The 17467-nt window shown below is 43.1% G+C and overlaps 7 protein-coding genes across 7 annotated transcripts; 2 read left to right on the forward strand and 5 right to left on the reverse strand.

Moving 5' to 3' along the window:
* Window positions 1–1560: 1560 nt before the first annotated feature.
* Window positions 1561–2887, reverse strand: EAE98_009377 (uncharacterized protein; the record flags this gene model as incomplete). The annotated part of the gene is made up of 3 exons (XM_038956998.1): window positions 1561–2529; window positions 2581–2716; window positions 2818–2887. 3 exons carry the CDS (start codon window positions 2885–2887, stop codon window positions 1668–1670), a joined length of 1068 nt encoding a protein of 355 aa, XP_038806765.1. The 3' UTR covers window positions 1561–1667.
* Window positions 2888–3414: 527 nt separating this feature from the next.
* On the reverse strand, window positions 3415–4563 carry EAE98_009378 (uncharacterized protein; the record flags this gene model as incomplete). Its single annotated transcript, XM_038956999.1, has 1 exon — window positions 3415–4563. The coding sequence occupies one exon, from the start codon at window positions 4561–4563 to the stop codon at window positions 3415–3417; it is 1149 nt and encodes a 382-aa protein (XP_038806766.1).
* Window positions 4564–4876: 313 nt separating this feature from the next.
* Window positions 4877–6223, reverse strand: EAE98_009379 (uncharacterized protein; the record flags this gene model as incomplete). Its single annotated transcript, XM_038957000.1, has 1 exon — window positions 4877–6223. The coding sequence occupies one exon, from the start codon at window positions 6221–6223 to the stop codon at window positions 4877–4879; it is 1347 nt and encodes a 448-aa protein (XP_038806767.1).
* Window positions 6224–6907: 684 nt separating this feature from the next.
* EAE98_009380 (uncharacterized protein) lies at window positions 6908–7577 on the forward strand (the record flags this gene model as incomplete). The annotated part of the gene is made up of 3 exons (XM_038957001.1): window positions 6908–7045; window positions 7129–7264; window positions 7321–7577. 3 exons carry the CDS (start codon window positions 6908–6910, stop codon window positions 7575–7577), a joined length of 531 nt encoding a protein of 176 aa, XP_038806768.1.
* An 88-nt stretch (window positions 7578–7665) lies between these two features.
* On the reverse strand, window positions 7666–11625 carry EAE98_009381 (uncharacterized protein). Its single transcript, XM_038957002.1, has 9 exons — window positions 11188–11625; window positions 10801–11091; window positions 10667–10747; window positions 10512–10607; window positions 10113–10459; window positions 9690–10068; window positions 8778–9633; window positions 8602–8723; window positions 7666–8554 (listed from the first exon to the last, which is right to left on the reverse strand). Exons 1-9 carry the CDS (start codon window positions 11317–11319, stop codon window positions 7832–7834), a joined length of 3027 nt encoding a protein of 1008 aa, XP_038806769.1. The 5' UTR covers window positions 11320–11625; the 3' UTR covers window positions 7666–7831.
* Window positions 11626–11702: 77 nt separating this feature from the next.
* EAE98_009382 (uncharacterized protein) lies at window positions 11703–12927 on the reverse strand. The gene is made up of 4 exons (XM_038957003.1): window positions 12554–12927; window positions 12370–12477; window positions 12137–12164; window positions 11703–12083 (listed from the first exon to the last, which is right to left on the reverse strand). Exons 1-4 carry the CDS (start codon window positions 12613–12615, stop codon window positions 12033–12035), a joined length of 249 nt encoding a protein of 82 aa, XP_038806770.1. The 5' UTR covers window positions 12616–12927; the 3' UTR covers window positions 11703–12032.
* A 2489-nt stretch (window positions 12928–15416) lies between these two features.
* On the forward strand, window positions 15417–16666 carry EAE98_009383 (uncharacterized protein; the record flags this gene model as incomplete). Its single annotated transcript, XM_038957004.1, has 3 exons — window positions 15417–15814; window positions 15877–16195; window positions 16247–16666. The coding sequence occupies 3 exons, from the start codon at window positions 15417–15419 to the stop codon at window positions 16664–16666; spliced, it is 1137 nt and encodes a 378-aa protein (XP_038806771.1).
* Between the last annotated feature and the right edge of the window lie 801 nt (window positions 16667–17467).

A 17467-nucleotide genomic window follows, 5' to 3' on the forward strand; every position in this document is an offset into this window, starting at 1 on the left:
TTACCTCTGCTGCCATGTTAAAATGTTACGGAAAGAGGCAAAAGACGTTCAAATAGAACACACCACTTTAACATAAGAAAACAAAGTGTTTTTCACCAGTTTCTTGGTGCTGCGGCTAGAGCGATAGATGTGAGGAGAAGTTGAATCTGTGATTGCTCAGCATCTTCGATTAATACTTCCTGCCATGATTGATTGCTTGATTTCCGACTGGATATGAGTACCTATACTAGGCTAATTTTTGACCATTTATACATTCTGGCTGAACACTTACAATTTAGAAACAGCTATGCATATGAGGAGCCCAGCAAGGGCATCGCTTTTTATAGGAATGATGAGAAGTTCAGACCGTGACTAGTGATAGGATTCGGCCAATTGTAGAGTTGGAGAATATCAAATTATACATTGAGGTTTCGAGAGAGAAGGTCTTAAGATCCGTTGTTCTTTCATGCTTCGTAGCGGACATTTGCAATATGTCTGGAAATATCTAAACACAGCCGCTCGATCACTCGTTGGTTCTGGTTGATTGAGAACAAGATCAAAATCAATAGTCTCGGCTAGATGGGAATAAAGAGATATCACGGTCTGAAAGAAAAGAACTGATTTCGAAGGATTGTATTGTAATTTCAACTAATCGCAGTGTGAATACTACTCACCAATGCCCCCTCCCGATATATTGAGATAGAAAGCCGAATGTTCCGAAAACGTTGAGGTTTGAATACTTCGAGTCTTCAATCCCAAACTTACGATAATCCAAGGAAACTCCCACATCCAATAAGCCTTCCATGGGTCGGATCCGTATACATACAGGTCTGCCACATTCCTATTCAAAAAGGGCTTCATTCTCTTTTCTGTTAAAGGATCCTGATAGCATTGCAGTGCGAAAAGATCCATGGAAAATCCACTAATCCTTGTGTCAACCAATGCTTTCACCACCTCGATCGCTAGCCCATCGATGGTATCAAAAGCCGTCTTTACATCTAACCAACCAGAATTAGAGAATATTGGAAACGGTGTGAAGGATAGAAATAACAAAGATTTCAAATCATTCTGATACGACAACTTTTACAATTGAACGGCCGGAATCTTTTGGTCAGCATGACGAACGTCTTAGTCCGGGCTCAGACAGTCGTAACATATAGCGCAACTGACTACTTTAGTGCGTACCTCCTATGTAGCGTCATTGTTTCTGATGAGGTCGGCCTTGTCGTTGATTTCAATACGAACAGTAGTATCATAATGGATCCACTGTAGACAAGTTTAGCACCTGTAGTATTGCATTGTCACAAATGACTTTTGAAACCATGTCCTTCCCTCAGTAGAGTTCTCTGAAATGTCGACAAAAACTCTGGTAAATGGCCCATTGGCACTCCTGCTAACAGCACCAACAACTTTGAAGTAAACTAAGCATCTATCCTGGAAGATGTCGAGTAGATCCCAAAAATAAGATGCCATCACAAAAAACTCATTGCATATAATCAACTCACAACTCTACTCCAAGGTTGAAGTCCCATGTAAAATCAACGTGTAATAAAATGCAACTAAGCCACAACGAATGATAGAAATACTAGGTAAGATCCATGGATATCTCAAACTCTATCCTCAGAACACCACCAACGCCGCTCAAAGAACCACCCTTACAACCAAACAACACAATGCTCAAGTATCACTCAACTTCGCGGAAACTGTCCCACCTTATACATACTCTCCGGATCACTCAACTTCGTCTTCTTCACAAACTGTCCCACCTTATACACACTCCCCGTATCAAATCTCAATTCCGTCAACGGACACCACATCGTCGATCTCGAATACCCATCACTATCCACTTTACCCATCGAAAGACTACTCAACGATCCACCGACTAACCTCAGAACATCCAATTCAAGACCCTCAATTTCTTCAAACAACTTCTTAAACTCCTTTGCCTTTGTCGCATTTGTATCAGAGCATAGTAAGTGCTTTACATACGGTTTGAGCAAAAAGCTCGCCAGGAGCTCTCGGATTTGTTTCTCAATGGGATATGCAAATGCATCTTTCAGTATTTCCTTAAACGCGGAGCTTATAATAGATGACTTCTCGTCCTCATCCTCGTCATCTTCATCATATTCTTCTGCCGATGCAGTGGCAAGTTCAACTGTGAGATTTCTTTCTACATTCGAGTAAGAGCCCTTGAGTTCCAACGCCTTTGCAATCTTGAAAAATTGAATATACAATCGGATTGCTTCAAAAGGTTTGGGGTCCGCGAGATGGATGACGATATTGCCAGTATACATCCACTGGAGTGCCATATCGAAAGTCTCGACATCCCACTGGTTTAACTCCAAGATCGCATTATGATTGCTTTGACCATTGACATCGTCGGAATCTCTGTCACCTTTACTTCGAAACAACCTGAGTTTCTCCTCACAGATTTTCGAATAATAGGACAGAACGGTGCAAGACACCACTCGTTTTTCATTGCCCGTCTCGCCTTTGGAAGGCTCTAAAACGACCTCGACCATATCTCCGCCATGGAAAAGCGCGCTTCGTCTGCACAGAATTAGCAAGACAATGCTAGGACCGAAACTGGGTTCAACTTACTTATAGAATTCACAAGCTGGGACTTCAAATGGTGCCTTGCAAACATCGCTGGAGTTTGTATCTGTGATCATGATGCCACTGTTTGAGGAGGCTTTAGTCATGAGATCCCGAGACAAACAAGAGGAATAACAGATGCCTGAGTTTGATGTGCTTGGAGGTCAAGTTAGTCATTGGTCATCTAACCCCACGTCTCTCAAATGAAAGATGTGGTGGGAACACGATGAATTGCATACGTACTAATCTCTGTAATTCTATTGTATCGAAAGAAATTGATCTGAAGGTTGGATCTTGTTGTTGCGTGTGACATTGGGAAGAAAGAAAAGAATGGACTGGCGGTTGTATGTGACAAATTTTTCGGCAATAGAATGCTGTGATTTTCAATATTCAATCTTTGATATGGATCGATGGGTCGATAGTTCGGATGAGTCCAGAAAAAAACAGAACGTGAATTATCACAGAAGATGATAACCCTGAGAAAGCGCAAACATCTTTACAAGACCTAGCCGGGCGCTCTTTTCATGAATTTCTCACTGTACCATGGTATGTCATAACTTAGATCACCACCCTCGGCGATACAAATAGGAAAGTTTTAGAACTAATACTATCAATCAGACATGCATTCAAAGGTTCACGTGGTATGAAATATGCCTGAAGTTCAACCCAATTTGTAAGAAGGGAAATTCCATTCCAGGACTCTATCGAAGGCTCGCGCCCAATATCTATTATAGCGAGGCTCTGTCATAAGAGATATCAAAACCCGACTGATCAAATTCCACGTAGCTGAAAGTTTCGTCGTATTCACCGTGCTGAATTGAGTGTCCAAAATGACATAACTCAAGCCAGCGAATGTTCGATGAGCTTCTTATAACCGCTCACAGCCTCCTCAAGATCAGAGATCTTCAAATGCTCGTGATCAGAATGAGCGACCAAGATATCTCCCGGCCCATACAGATACCTCTTATGATCTCCTTCCAAATTTGGAACATCAGTACCATAGTTGACTGTGATAGTTTCAAAGCCTTCCACATCACTATCGCAATGCACTGGTCCATAGCCCTGAGTGAATTCAACATCCAAATCTTGCCCTGTCTTTTCTATCACATCCAGAACCAATTTTCTTAATTCCTCTGGCGTACCAGCAGCAATTCTAATAGCAATTTTGGCCATCGCGTCTTCCGCAATAACATTTGCCGCGACACCTCCATCAACTCTTCCGATATTGAGCGTGGTATTTCCATACTTCTCGCTCCACGGTAAATCCATTCTTCCTAACTCATACAATGCAGGTATCAGCATCGCATTCGCATTTCTTCCTAACGAAGGATATCCCGAATGGCCAGCCTTCCCCTTCGCGGTAATACGTAAACTCATTATCCCCTTGTGTCCAGCCGCCAATTTCAGTTCGGTCGGTTCGCCAAAAATAACAGTTTCCCAAGAAAGACCCAGATTGTTGGCCTCTTTCATACCAGCCCCCAATGTTTCCTCGCCCACCACATATAAAAGCGCAACATCCCCTTCGTGAATCTTGCCGGCCGCAATAAGGTCTTGGTACGCAGTAATTTGCGCTGAAACACTAGCCTTCGCATCTACACTTCCTCTGCCCCATATTTCATCGCCTCTTCTTTCGTATGGCCAAAAAGGTGGAACAGTATCGATGTGCGAAGTTACCAATGTTCTTGTTTGTCTTTTATCTCCAATATATGCTAGCACATTCTGACGCTTCTTCCCCGACGACGATGATGATTCGACCAATTCGACGTCTTGTATCTCCACGGTAAGATTTTGTTCCTTTAGATAGGAAATCAGGAATGCGCCAACATCATGTTCATTTCCTGTAATAGATCCAATCTCAACAAGGGATTTGTGAAGTTCGAGGAGGCTCAATGAGCCCGAGGACGATTCATCGATAATTGGAGTCTGCGAATCAAATGAATGAGCTGCGTTTACCAGTAGAAGGAGCGGGGAAATTTTGAGAAGCCTCATATTGAATGTGGTTGTGTTTTAAAGAGGTTGAAAGAGCTACGGTAAAGAGCTCAAAGCTCATAGCTTCGGCGAATGACGTTACGCGATCAAAAGCTCGGGTGTTTTGCCGATAAAACGCCGCGCGATGGAGTTTCAGGGGATTTGCCAAAGAAAAAAAGTTCCGAAGATAAGCTTGAAGATAGCTACACGTCTACAGCGAGCATGGTACATTCAAGCCACTCTCTACTTGATACATTTACCAAAGATAAGAACTTAGGTGGTATCATTATAAAAGTACTACAGAAACACCCAGCCAAGAATTACAACGCCGTTATTAGGCCGCTATCTTAACACCCTCAAAAGCATCTATTAGACTTTCCGGCGGACCTTCATCCATTGCCATCTTTTCTCCAAATTGGGGGCTATCTTCCCTTACTGTGAAACTGTATCCATGCACCCAATATGTCCTAGAGGGAACTAATGCAGCTTTCCTTAGCTCTTCTATGTTCTTCTTGGCATCCACACTGATACACAATGCGGAGTCGAGTTCCTTGATGCCAGGTTCTTTCAATACTGCTAGAGCAGCAAGACCTAGATACGAGTGATAGATATCTGGTGGATCTCCTGGCGTTTTCCCAAAACCACCAATCATATGTTGTGTTTTCTCAAACAGAAATCGTCGAGATCCATCTTTGTTGATAACGTCGGAACGACCTAGCATGCTTAAGGAACCTCCAACCCAAAAACAATAACAAGTATCAACCCGCTTGTTGCACCGCCCATTGAAGCCGACGAATGTAGAATCGACATCCGGTACAAAGTGATGATCCGATGTCGCTTCAGTATGGTCATCTTCATCTTCTTCCTCTTCATCATTATACGAAGTCTGCCTCAATGCCAGCCATCTGATAGTTTCCGGCAAGTTCGTAAGACCTGGTAAAGTGGGGTTTGGATTTGATGATTCGGTCGGTTGCGAAGAGGCGTGTTTTGGCAATCGATCGAGGAGGGACAAGGTCGCAATAGCACAATAGGTATACCCAGCGTGCGCCTCATGCTGCGCACTTTCTGAAATTCCTCCGTCATATGTCTGCCCAGCTCTTAAATGTCCCACTAATCTCTCGACGTCGATATCATCCTCTCCCCTCTCCTCGTGCGCATCTCCAGTCAACATCCATCGAAGCGCCGTAGCCACATAGCAATACCTCATATCTGTGCCACCTTGTATCTTCCCATCTTCCGTAATGAATTCCCCAAAACTTCCATCTTCCCTCTGCAATCGTTTGAGCCATCGCAAACACTCTTTCCTTTTCACATCCTTCAACCCCCCCACAAAACCTAAACTCAAGACCGCAAAAAACGTCGCAGGTAAATTCGCAGGATCAATATCTCGTTTCCCATTCCCTACATCTGCATAATAAACGTCAGGAAACCTATGATTAGTAGAACCACAAAACCCTCCAAACGGATGTTGGCACTTCAGTATCCACGCTCGTATAGCTCTGCGCTGCGACTCAGGAAATGTAGATGCGCCAACATTAAGTAAATCGAGCGCGGAAAGGATGAAGAAGCCAAGAGTCATGCGCGAGGAATCTGTACTGGTATATACAGTAGGCAATAGAGAATGTAGACATCTCTGCCAATACCTGATATGTTTCGCGACCTCCAATTTAGCTTCTGCCATTTTGACAATCTTGCTTGATGGCAGACAAGACAAGCTCAAAGTTGTCTACGAATCCCTCATCTGATACTTTCAGGGGTCACAGTTCAAGACATGGATGTAGCTCGGGAGATTCACATACCGGTACGTAGTGCGTCGTGATGACACAGGCCCCTTCCGGAGAACGATTCACCAATTTTTGGTGATTGCTGACCAAGCAAAAGTTGATTAGGTAGAAAAAATGCCAAGATTTTCAAACCCGAAAACCCTTTAGAAAACACTTTCATTTCCTTATTATACAGCAGCTATGAGCCTTCTTGGTTTAAGATGAAATAGATACAGTGAGGTAATTGTAAGCTTTTGAATAATCCTAAGCAAATTTAAAACAAACATATTGATTGGTAGATTAATGGTTAAATTTTGAAATCCTGCACGATCTTGATATGATATGTAGGTATATAATTCCATTCAGCTTGAGCTTCCCTAAAACCTCATAAACACTTATTTATAGGCATTACCCCTGCTTCGGAATCGGATTAATCACAACGCCTAAATAAAGCTTTCAGGGTAGCATCTAGCCTTGTACTCGCAGCTCTAATGAATAGATAGGTATGATCTTTCGACCAAAAATATCCAGCTCATCCAAAGTCACTCTTTCGACCTCACCCCCCCTTTCCATCCATCTCTACACAGCAACATATTTTCAACATGGGGATCATTTCCGGCGCAACAATCATTACCTCTCTCTCCCTCTTCCACATCACTCTCGCATTCTTTTTCATCACCAATCCGGCGACGGTTGCCGAGCAGTCGCTGGTCTTCATCCTGGGTGAATCGATGGGATTGGTGAGTTTTTCTCAGTTCCGACATCTGCGATGCCAAGATGTATATCTGGATATCTTATATAAACTAACCTATCTATGCAACAGCCCTACGAACGCTCCTTCGACCGCCAATCCGCACCAATATCCTTTCTCGGAATAGTTTTCCTCTTCCTCGGTATCACAGATCTAGTAGCTATATCCATGCCGGAGGAAGTATCCCAATACCACTGGGGAACCCAAGGTTGTCCATCCCCTCCTTCATCCATGCCAAATCCAAAACTAACATTCACTCCACAGCACCCATCCGATTTTCCTTCTCTGCGGCACTAGCACTCTATTCCTGGCTTTTCTCGTCTGCTTCCCCTATCTTTACATCTCGCAACTCCTATCATGCCGGTGGTTGGGGTGAGGGTCTTAAGAACCGTATTGTTTTTGCATGGGGATTTATTGAAATGATGGCTTGGTTTTGGGTTTTTGTTACTTTGAGAGAGGAGAGACAGCAGCTTGCTCTCAAACAAGCGCAAAAGAAGGCTGCGGAGGAAGATATGATGTGATGAATTTGATATGTCATCTGAGGGTAAATTATTTCTATGCTTATATTTTAGTAGGTTAAACATAATATAACATGGATATGAACATCTATTTGAGGGATTATTTGAAAGATGCATGAATACTACATGAGAAAAGAGAGGGTTGTGGGAAGATGAGTTATTATGATGCTTCTCTATATCTCACCTAAGCGATATTTTACTGCACATTGGAGCCCATAGCATCTATCTGCATCTTCGCCCATTTTAAAACTTTCCCCCTATACCTTCAACAAACCCAGTCCAGTAACCGAATCTCTCCACCCCTCCACCATACCCCCAGCCCACTCTTCCATGAAATTCTCTCCCGCTAGACTTCTCAGCTGCTCTCCTGAATCTCCTACCTCCATACTTTCCAACACCCGATCAATCCACCCACTTTCATCCATTCCACTCTTAATCTCCTTCGACTTCTCAGCCACTGCTTCCATTACCAATTTTGCGCTTTCCACCAAAGTCTTACTCTGTTCTACCTGAAGCTTATGAGCTTTAACATCTTTAAGCGCGAGAAATTTCGTAGCACTAATGATCACAGATGCAAGATCATAGGCTGTGTAAAGGGTATGGAGAGTATTCCATAGAGCTGGGGTTACATGTTTACACTCTTTGATAAAAGAGAGATGTTGTTCTAATTTTGCGCATAGAGATTTATTGGAGGTTTCGAGCGAGGATTGAAAATCTGCAGCTGATGATGCGGTAGGGTCGCAGGCTTTGGTTATGATGGAAGCGAGATTGCTGCATGCTTCAAGTGCAGAGGCTTCAGAGCGTGTTAAGAAGGATTCGTCTGGGCTAGTTTTGATCAACTCTGCTTGTTTTTGGAGTTCGGTGGATATTTGAAGGATGTTCTCTCTGAAGAGGGTAAAATTGATTGGCGTGGATGTGGCATCAGAGTTTATCATGGAGATCAATTTCTCGACGAGTAAGTCTGCACGGCTTCGGTTGCTCTGGATGGGGTTAGTAGGGTACAGGCGGTATTATGAAACAAACTTACAGATGGACCAGGTGCAAACCGGGTAGCCTTTTCGAGTCCTGTTCCTAAAGTAGACTCATAATCAGGGAATGAAGTGTAGTCATTGGAATCCGAGAATTTATCCAACATCTCTGGGTTTTTAGCTAGTCGTATGTCAGAAATGTCTTGATTGTGTCAAATTAATAAGGTAAACTCACGAAGAATGCTAAAAACATCCGAAGGCGCGGTCTGCTTCAAGAGCCGTGATATCTTTGTTGTCTCGACAGCAGAAGACACTGCCGATAATGTGTTGGTGATAATTTCAGAAAATTCTTGGAATTGGAATATTGTGTTGTAGCTTCCATGCTCGAATGCTTTCCAGGTGTTATTCGAAACTTGGTGACGACAATTTCCGTACATCTTTCTTTGTTTTTTGAGGTGGTCTACAGGCTTGAGATTTTCAGAAGATCCATCTGGGGCAGAAGGGAATGGATGCGGGTGCAGGGATGAGATCCTATCCAGTATACTGTACCCTAGAGTATCAAGCTGTATCTGCTTCAAACTCAGGTGCAAGTATGCTTTCATAGCTTGTTGACCGCAGCCAAGAGAAGAATATATTCTGACTAGAATGAGTGAGAAATCAGAGTTCGATTTAGACTGTGACCAGCCATATTCGAGACACACAGCTGCTTGTAAGGCGTACGCGATTCTTTTGCCTTTTAGAGATCCATCAGCATCACCGGAGTCTGAGAGAGCAAGTTTCATCAAGCACATTGCTGCTAATGTGCAGAAATCATCGGCAGGATGTCTGTCTGTAGGGAGAAGAGACTTAGAAATTCTCCCGTTGTCATTCATTGCAGATTTGTAAGCGGCAATAGAATCCTTGGAGATTTGCTCGAGGCAGACCTCACAGTATACCCCGCAAGGATTGGAACAGTATGTGCAAGTGAATGATCGTTCACTAGTTTTATGTAGAGGGCTCGACCGACGCTCGTGTTCGGAGATACTACTCACGATGAGGTGAGTCAATTTGTGTAAGTTAACACATCTCGTCATATCGTTTGCATTCTCGAACTGTACCAGTGGTTTAGAAAATCATAAGCGGATTTGGGTTTCAGTGCGTATCTTACCTCATTTTTAGTAACCGACAGGGCCGTGAATTGAGAGTCCAAATCCTCATTTTTCGCCTTTTTTCCGAATTGAATTCCATTTCTGAGAACATCGAGCAATTTGTTCCGTTCCTCACTTTGTGATAGCTCTACGTAAGGTCTGAGATCGCTAAAAGCTGTGGTAGCATCGCCAAATTCTTGCAAATATTTGACGATTGCAGCCACTCTAGGGTACTTTTCAACATCTGATCCCGATGGCTCAGTAGCAAATGGCGTAGAAGAACTCCTAAAGGTAAACTCAAGCCATGCTAAAGATGCATTTCTTCTCCATGTTTTGTCAATTCCAGAATTGGGGTCCAGATGCGATGCAATTTCTGTCGAGACAGTATCAAGAGCACTGCTTTTGTAAGTTCTTGTTCTATATATTGATGTCACAGTACTCACGAGGGGGTTTGCAAAGAAAGAGCAGAGTGTAGGTACGCTTGCCACACAGCCCAGTCGGCCATTCTAGCCTCGACGATCTGTCCGCGTTCATCCTTTGTGCGTGAACGTTTGAGAAGACCGCCAGTTGTCTCCAAAAGTTCTTGCCAGTGCTCAGATGTTTCCATGAGCTCTAATTTATTTCTCCATAATTCCCAATCGCCCTTGGCAACTATTGACTCGGGTCCAAGAGAAGGCTCGTTTAAATAATTCAATCGATCCTCCAATTTGCCATGTGCTGCAGTAATCCGTTGTAAAAGTAACAGCTCCTGCGGTGTGTGTATCGCACGAGTCGGGAGAGGCTTTGACTTCTGAAATCACCGGGTCAATATCAGAAATTTTGGACGAGACATGAACACATACATCTGCTTGTATTGTAGCTGTAGCAAGCTTACTAATCTGTCCATAAGCCAATCGGCCCCATAGAGTTCGCTTTTCGATAGGAAGATCGCTCGAAATCTGGCAACGAGTAAGCAAAACGCTTCAGAAGATGATCCTCATCCGATAAAATTACTTACAGATCTAAGGAATAAAGAGGAGATATTCCAGAAAACGTATTGGTGTTTACCTGGGAATGTCTTTTCAAGACTACTCGCAATCTATCAAGCATTTGTTAGTATCCCACGATGAAATCAGTGAGAGCTTGAGATACCTGTTGAGCATGTTCCCAGTCGCGTTCCGACAAACAGGCCTTGAACGATTTCAACCCAGAATCTTCTTGTTTGGGATATGCTTTGACACTTTGCCATCGCAACTCACCAATCGTCCTTGCCCAGATTGATCCAGCTTCTGGAATGGCATTGACTAAAGCATCATCATAGAGATCTATATCCTCCTGATCCGTAATGACAACCTTCTTAGCAACCAAACCTTCCAGATGGGGGAGTACGGTATCCCTCTCCGCTTGAGTGGACGAACGCGATTTAATATAAATCTTGAATGCCTGGAAACTTGCTTAGCTATATTCGTGAGATGGAAGAATTCCTCAGTCACGTGAAAGAGAGATATTTAGTAGTGATATTTCACCATTCACACATACCTCTAAATGAGGTGTCCGCTTTTTGGCCAACCTCTTGTCGACTAACTTCAGCGCTTGCTTAAAATTGCCGGCTTCGACAGCATTCCAAATGGGGACATCTTGACGATCATTGAGTAACTTATCAGCCATCATTCAAATGTTACCAGGTATGGATTGAGAAAGAGATGTGCCGGATGTGATAGACAGGCAGGTAATTAAAATATCTTTATCTTCAAGTTCGTGGATTAGATATATGCAGGTGTTGTGGCTTGTCAGCAGGATGCCGCACTGGAAACAATCAGAGTCTTCAACAAGTCAAATCAATATTGGTGAATATAATTTTTTTCAAGTTGCATCATTGGATTTGACTAGCGAGGAAAGAGAAGAACACCAAATTTGTTAGCTCTCTCTCCTATGCCATCCATAGTCTTATAAATTATATCGACACACGATGAAAACGTGAATAGAAGTCCAAACAATGTACGGACAAAAAGTAGGAAGATATGCATCTAGTATGTCGTTTTAATATATATTTTTGTGGTATTGAATGAAGATTCATGTGCTGCATTACATGTCTAGATAGTCAGTGATTGGCGCAAGTCTTGACACCCCGAAAGAGATGGATATCAGTTGTCGTACATAGGTAGGTATTCCGCATACATTAGATTGTATGCTTTGATGAATTTCCTTTAATCAATACCAAGTCCATTATGAACACCAACGATTTGAGCAAGCTTTTTCCATTTTGTTGATCAGAATGTTACTTTGAGCTGTCGGATAAGGCCCTTGTCAATAACTTTTATCTCTATTACCCTTCCTCCCCGCAAACTGACACATCACATTTCTATCAAACACAATCCGTTTTCTCATGAAGAGAACCACCCCGCTTTCCTTTTGGCTTCCTTTCGTTGCTCGATCTAGAATCATATCAGTAAGGTTAGCTGACCACAAGAGAAGGATTGATGCATACCCATTGCTTCTTGCAGTCTCGGTATGCTCTGTAAATCATTAGTCCACAATCCTGATGTATGAAAGGTCCAAAAGCTGTGATAGCCGCCCCCTCAAGAGCCAATTTATAGTTTGCTGCTATTCTTTGCTGTCTGTTGTTCATTGGACATTGGGTATCAAGGGTCCACATAAGGTTGATTTACTCTCCGGTACTTCTATCTTCTTCATCCTAATAAATTCTGGGGATAAGCTTACTGGAAATAGTCCGTACACATATCTCTATCACCTCCGTTTCGAGCCAAACATTTCAGACTTCTTGAAGCTGCTTCTTGACAGGGGTCAAAGTATTCTCCTGGGCGTTTGCTTTGCAGGGAAAAATCAGCATCTTGAACCCTTCGCCACAAGTTGAGTTGAGATGAATGAGACGGCACATGAATACCTTTCAAATTTTTGACTTGTCTCTTTATCCCATGGATTTTCTGTAGATTTATCCGACGACATACTGAAGTCCTGCAATTGGTGTAGAATGAATATGATATGGAGATGTTGGTGTTGGTAGAATGTGAATCACTTCTTTGATCAAGTTAATGGATCCGTTTAGTTTCATCTCGTACTTCGTGGTAGACTCGTACTCGAGAAAGTCAAAGCTTCCTGAAGTTTCATCACCTGCCCCTTCTAGACATTCCTTGTAAATCCCGATGCCCGACGCCCGACGCCCGACTCCCGACTCCCGGTACCATTGCCGATACCAACTCCGATCAACCGAAACATCACATGCAAATCATCATCGTGTCTCGTGCTTCCAAGGTTACTTCACATTTCCCACTCCCGTCACGTTCCATCAAAGCCACTGAGCCACTTTCCATCCTTATCTAAGTGCAGGGATTTCTTATCAACCGAGCCAAGTCCAGATATCGGCACTTAGCGAGGTAGATGAAAATGACACTGCACTGCTCAGTTGGTCTCTCTTACTCAAATGTTTAAACTTACTTGAACTTAGACATCTCCTCTCCACCAGTTCCTCCCGATTATTATCCAAGTATATTTTACAACCTTGCGATATTTTCAGTTCGCATTTATACAGACACCAACATAAATTATATATACTCTGCACATAAACTTACATGCTTACGCTGTAGCCTTTTCCAACAACGAAGCCCACAATGCAACAACTGAAAGAAAAGATCGCTATCAACTCATCACCACCCACATCACTGAGAATGGATACGAGCTTTATCAATCGTCAATCCAATGCGTCATATTGATAACTCCATTAATAGACTCAAACTGCCAGGCATATCAACTCACGATGAACGGCCGAATTTACCGGGGATTCCCCTCAAAGGACCACTTCCTCCACACAAATCATCCTCTTGTTGCCAATATTGTTATCGGGACCGTGCCAGTTTCTTGTTGAGGGAAAATGTCGATCACAAGACATTATCTCTTCTGGAGAGTCGAACGGTCTTGGGCAATTGCCAACAATAGGTTGTTGGCTGAAATGAGATTTCTTACTACTTTGGTAGTAGTATGTATATACCTACACGAACCTTGTTTCGATCAAGAAGCTCATCATATTCGTGTCTGGCATTCGTTACCATGAAAAATGACTTTTCAAATGGACAAACAATAAAGGTAGATATTATTTTTCCCGTCGCAAATTCTTCCACTGCAACTTTCCATTGCGACACTCAATTACGACCTTCAATGCGTCTCGTTTTCTCTGTTATATCATTGTCTCTTGTCTTTTGCCGGATGTTCCAGAACAAATATTATTGATAGATTTTTCTATGTCCGTTAACGGCTCAATGCATCAAGCGAAGCATGCCAAATATAGCCGATAGTACTAAGAGGTGTTTTGTGTTCCATTTTGGGTCATCATTTCCAGCTGGTCTGATCAACTCGTGATGCATTAGCCCTCCACACCTATCGATGACCCTCCACTTTTGATTCTACTTGTCTCCATAATTGGTTGCCGTCTTTTAACTTTGGTAATTTGTACTCCAACTGTACATTATCAACTGCTAAATCATACAATTGATGACGCTCGAGCATGGAACTGGCATACAATTCCCTTGCTTCTGTGGCTGGTTATAATACTGAGGCAGCTCACCGATTGGATGTTGTGGTCAGCGAAGGATTTGATTACCACGTTATCTTGTGCCCGTTTTTTATCCGTGTGGTTCCCGCTATCCATTTGCAGAAACAGTTTCCATGCAAATGTATCTCTGTTGCAGTACCCTGCATTCACTTTCGCTTGGTGCAGCGCTATTATTGAATCGTCTCAGTAGAAGATATCAATTCTGCTGTTTGGGCTAGACCTACGCACGTCGATCGACCACTCCGGATATTAATCAACGATAAGGAGTATGCTGGAGTGACGATTTCACCCAAGATATCGTGAAACTATCTCCACATTCACCCCCAAGGTCATCTAAGGAGGAAAAACTCACTGCCAAAGAAGGTGTGGAGGAGCATAGTAAGGGCGGCCAGGATCGAAGCATCGAGGACGTGCAAAATTAACGAAGGGTTGATAGTGGTGTAAGATGATGGTTGGTTGACAATCGTGGCACCGATGGATTACCACACAAGACGTACATTGGGCTTCAACTTTAAGACTTTGAAAGTTGTTATAGATATAAAAGAGTTGTCCTTCTCGAGCCGACCTTTGCAATAACCTTTATAATATACCATTCAAACATTCTTCCTTTGTGCTATCATACAATTATTAACTCGGTCAGCAACTCACTGAATAACTGCACCCCGGATAAATTTGTCTGTTAGTATATCCACATTCCTTATTGTCGTTTCAATGCGCTGTCCACGATGCACGGGTGCGCTTTCTTGCGTCGGCTCTCTCTCCTCATCTCTTAAAAATGTTGTCTCAAACTCAGCGGGCAAGTGATGGGTTTCGTTCAACCTCGAATACCATGGAATTGTTGAGGCTCGAGCTTCAGACGTGGTACTCGAGCTGGCAATGCATCAAACTCTGACAACTTCGTTGTGATCGCTTCCCCTGAATCATTTTGAGGTTGCCATTCAGTGGACGGCCATATGTTCCCTCAAGCACATCAAGTTCACATGCTGCCTTAGCATATCTTTTCTGACAGTCTATTTAGTTGTGAATATAAAAACACGGGCCCTGAATCATCTTGTCTACCACCACATCTTTCAAATCAAAAGTATTCACGTCACAATACCACACGATACTACTATATAAGTGCTTGAAAAATAATTTCAGCTACATTTAATTTCACAACCCATCTACATTTCCCCAATACCAAACAGTCCACTACATCAAAATGGCCACTATCGACGTAAGCTATCAACCAGGAACTCCTGAACCAAACTTGTTCCCCAAGGTAGCAAACTACACTTCCTCTAGAGCAACTCAGGACAGCCTCAAGCGATCCTTCGCCAAGTACCTAGCCTCAGAACAGAGTGCACCAGCTGTCGGAAAGCTATTCAAACCTGAGACTCATCTTCAATATGAAGAGCCTAGCTATATCCATTCTATGGAAGAGATTGGATACTCTGCCACTTCTGGTGTTTCCCCCGTCGCTGTCTCTGAGCCCTTCCGCCTTTTTAGCGAAGAAGCTGTTAATGTTATGAGGGAAGAGATCTTCGCCAAGGAAGTCCAAGAGAAGTATAGCTATACCTCAGATATTGCACCCAAACAACTCCGTGGTTATGCCCCCGAGTAAGTTCTAACATAAGCTCTTGATTTTGTTGATTATTAGACTAACATGTCTCTTTACGCAGTCACGGCAAATTCATCTACGAGGCTTGGAAACACCCCGAAACTCTCGCAATCATCTCTAAGATTGCTGGTGTGGATCTTGTCCCTGTCATGGACTATGAAATTGGCCATGTCAACTTGTCTGTCCCAGGAAAGAAGCGTAACCATGATAGCAGCGTTTTGATAAGCGAGGAGGATGAGAGGCCCATTGTCGGCTGGCACAGAGACAGTTATCCATTCGTTTGTGTTCTCATGATGAGTGATACAACAGGAATGGTGGGTGGCGAGACTGCTTTGAGAACTGGATTTGGCGATATCAAAAAAGTCCGCGGTCCATCAAAGGTAAGGCTGATTGCTTACACCCATTGAAGTATACCTACTAACGTTGCCTAGGGATGCGCTGTGGTTTTGCAAGGTCGCTATATTGATCACCAAGCACTGCAAGCATTTGGTGGACAAGAGAGAGTCACCATGGTTACCTCATTCCGTCCACGATCCCCACGTGTCCGTGACGACACCGTCCTCACTACTGTCCGACCCATCTCCAATCTTTCCGATTTGTATGGACAAACAGTCGAATATCAATTGGAAAATGCCGAAGCCCGCATCAGAATCATGCTCAAAGAACTTCGCGATTCCATGAAAGCCGGCGCTACCAATGCCAAAGCCATCAAATCCTTCCTCGATTTCGAAATCAGCCAACTAACCCACCTCAACGAAGAAATCGTCGACGAATCACTTGTCAAGGTCGGAGAGTTGGGAGAGATCTGCGCCGAAGCTGCGAATCCAAACAAGAAAGCCAGAGCTGAATGAATGATGGGCGTGGCCAGCCAGACTTTAATGACTTGATACGAATTTCTTTTTTTATTCCCTCTTTAGCGCCGATCGTTTGAATGGAAATATTTCATCTGGACCTTGGAATGAAGTTGAAGGTAGCGTGGTGGATGCAGATCAGATAGGCTCTTTTAATCTGGAGCTTGCTCCATAGTCTTTGGCTTCGAACCTTAGGTTTCGTCCCTTTCTTGTTAGTACAATACAATAGCACTTATGAACTGTTGATGGCTTGCTTTTTGATTAGATTGTTAGTATTGTTGATATGATGATTTTGCACTGCATATACCGGGAAATCTTGGGCGGGGTTGTGAATCACTGGTGGGGGATTTTGAGAGATCAATGGGTATTGGATGACTCGATGGTTGGTTGGTTGGATGGGTGCCACGTAATATTGCTTTATATTTGACAGAGCCAATGCAATGCTGATATGAAATCTGTGGGGGCTTCTCTTCGATATAGTGAGATGAATGAGGGGACCTCGAGGGGACTTGTGTTTTTGATTGTCCTATACAGTCGCGTGGGAAACACTAATTAGATCGAGTAGAGATTTCTGTGCTGCTGTGGATCCCGAGCATGGAGAACTAGGTACTTAGTTATTATTTGAGAAGATATATAATATATTTAGATTTGTGGGAATCCTGGATCATATATAAGAAGTCCTATCAATGACTTCGAATATATCTGGTTCTTATGTTTAGAACTTCGGATATCGGATTGTTCGATGAATAGAATCGTGAGGTTAATTGATGAATGATTTCTATATGATAACTAGTGTGGGTA

Source organism: Botrytis deweyae (assembly GCF_014898535.1).
Source record: "Botrytis deweyae strain B1 chromosome Unknown BDEW_027, whole genome shotgun sequence".
In the NCBI taxonomy this organism is placed as follows: Eukaryota; Fungi; Ascomycota; class Leotiomycetes; order Helotiales; family Sclerotiniaceae; genus Botrytis; species Botrytis deweyae.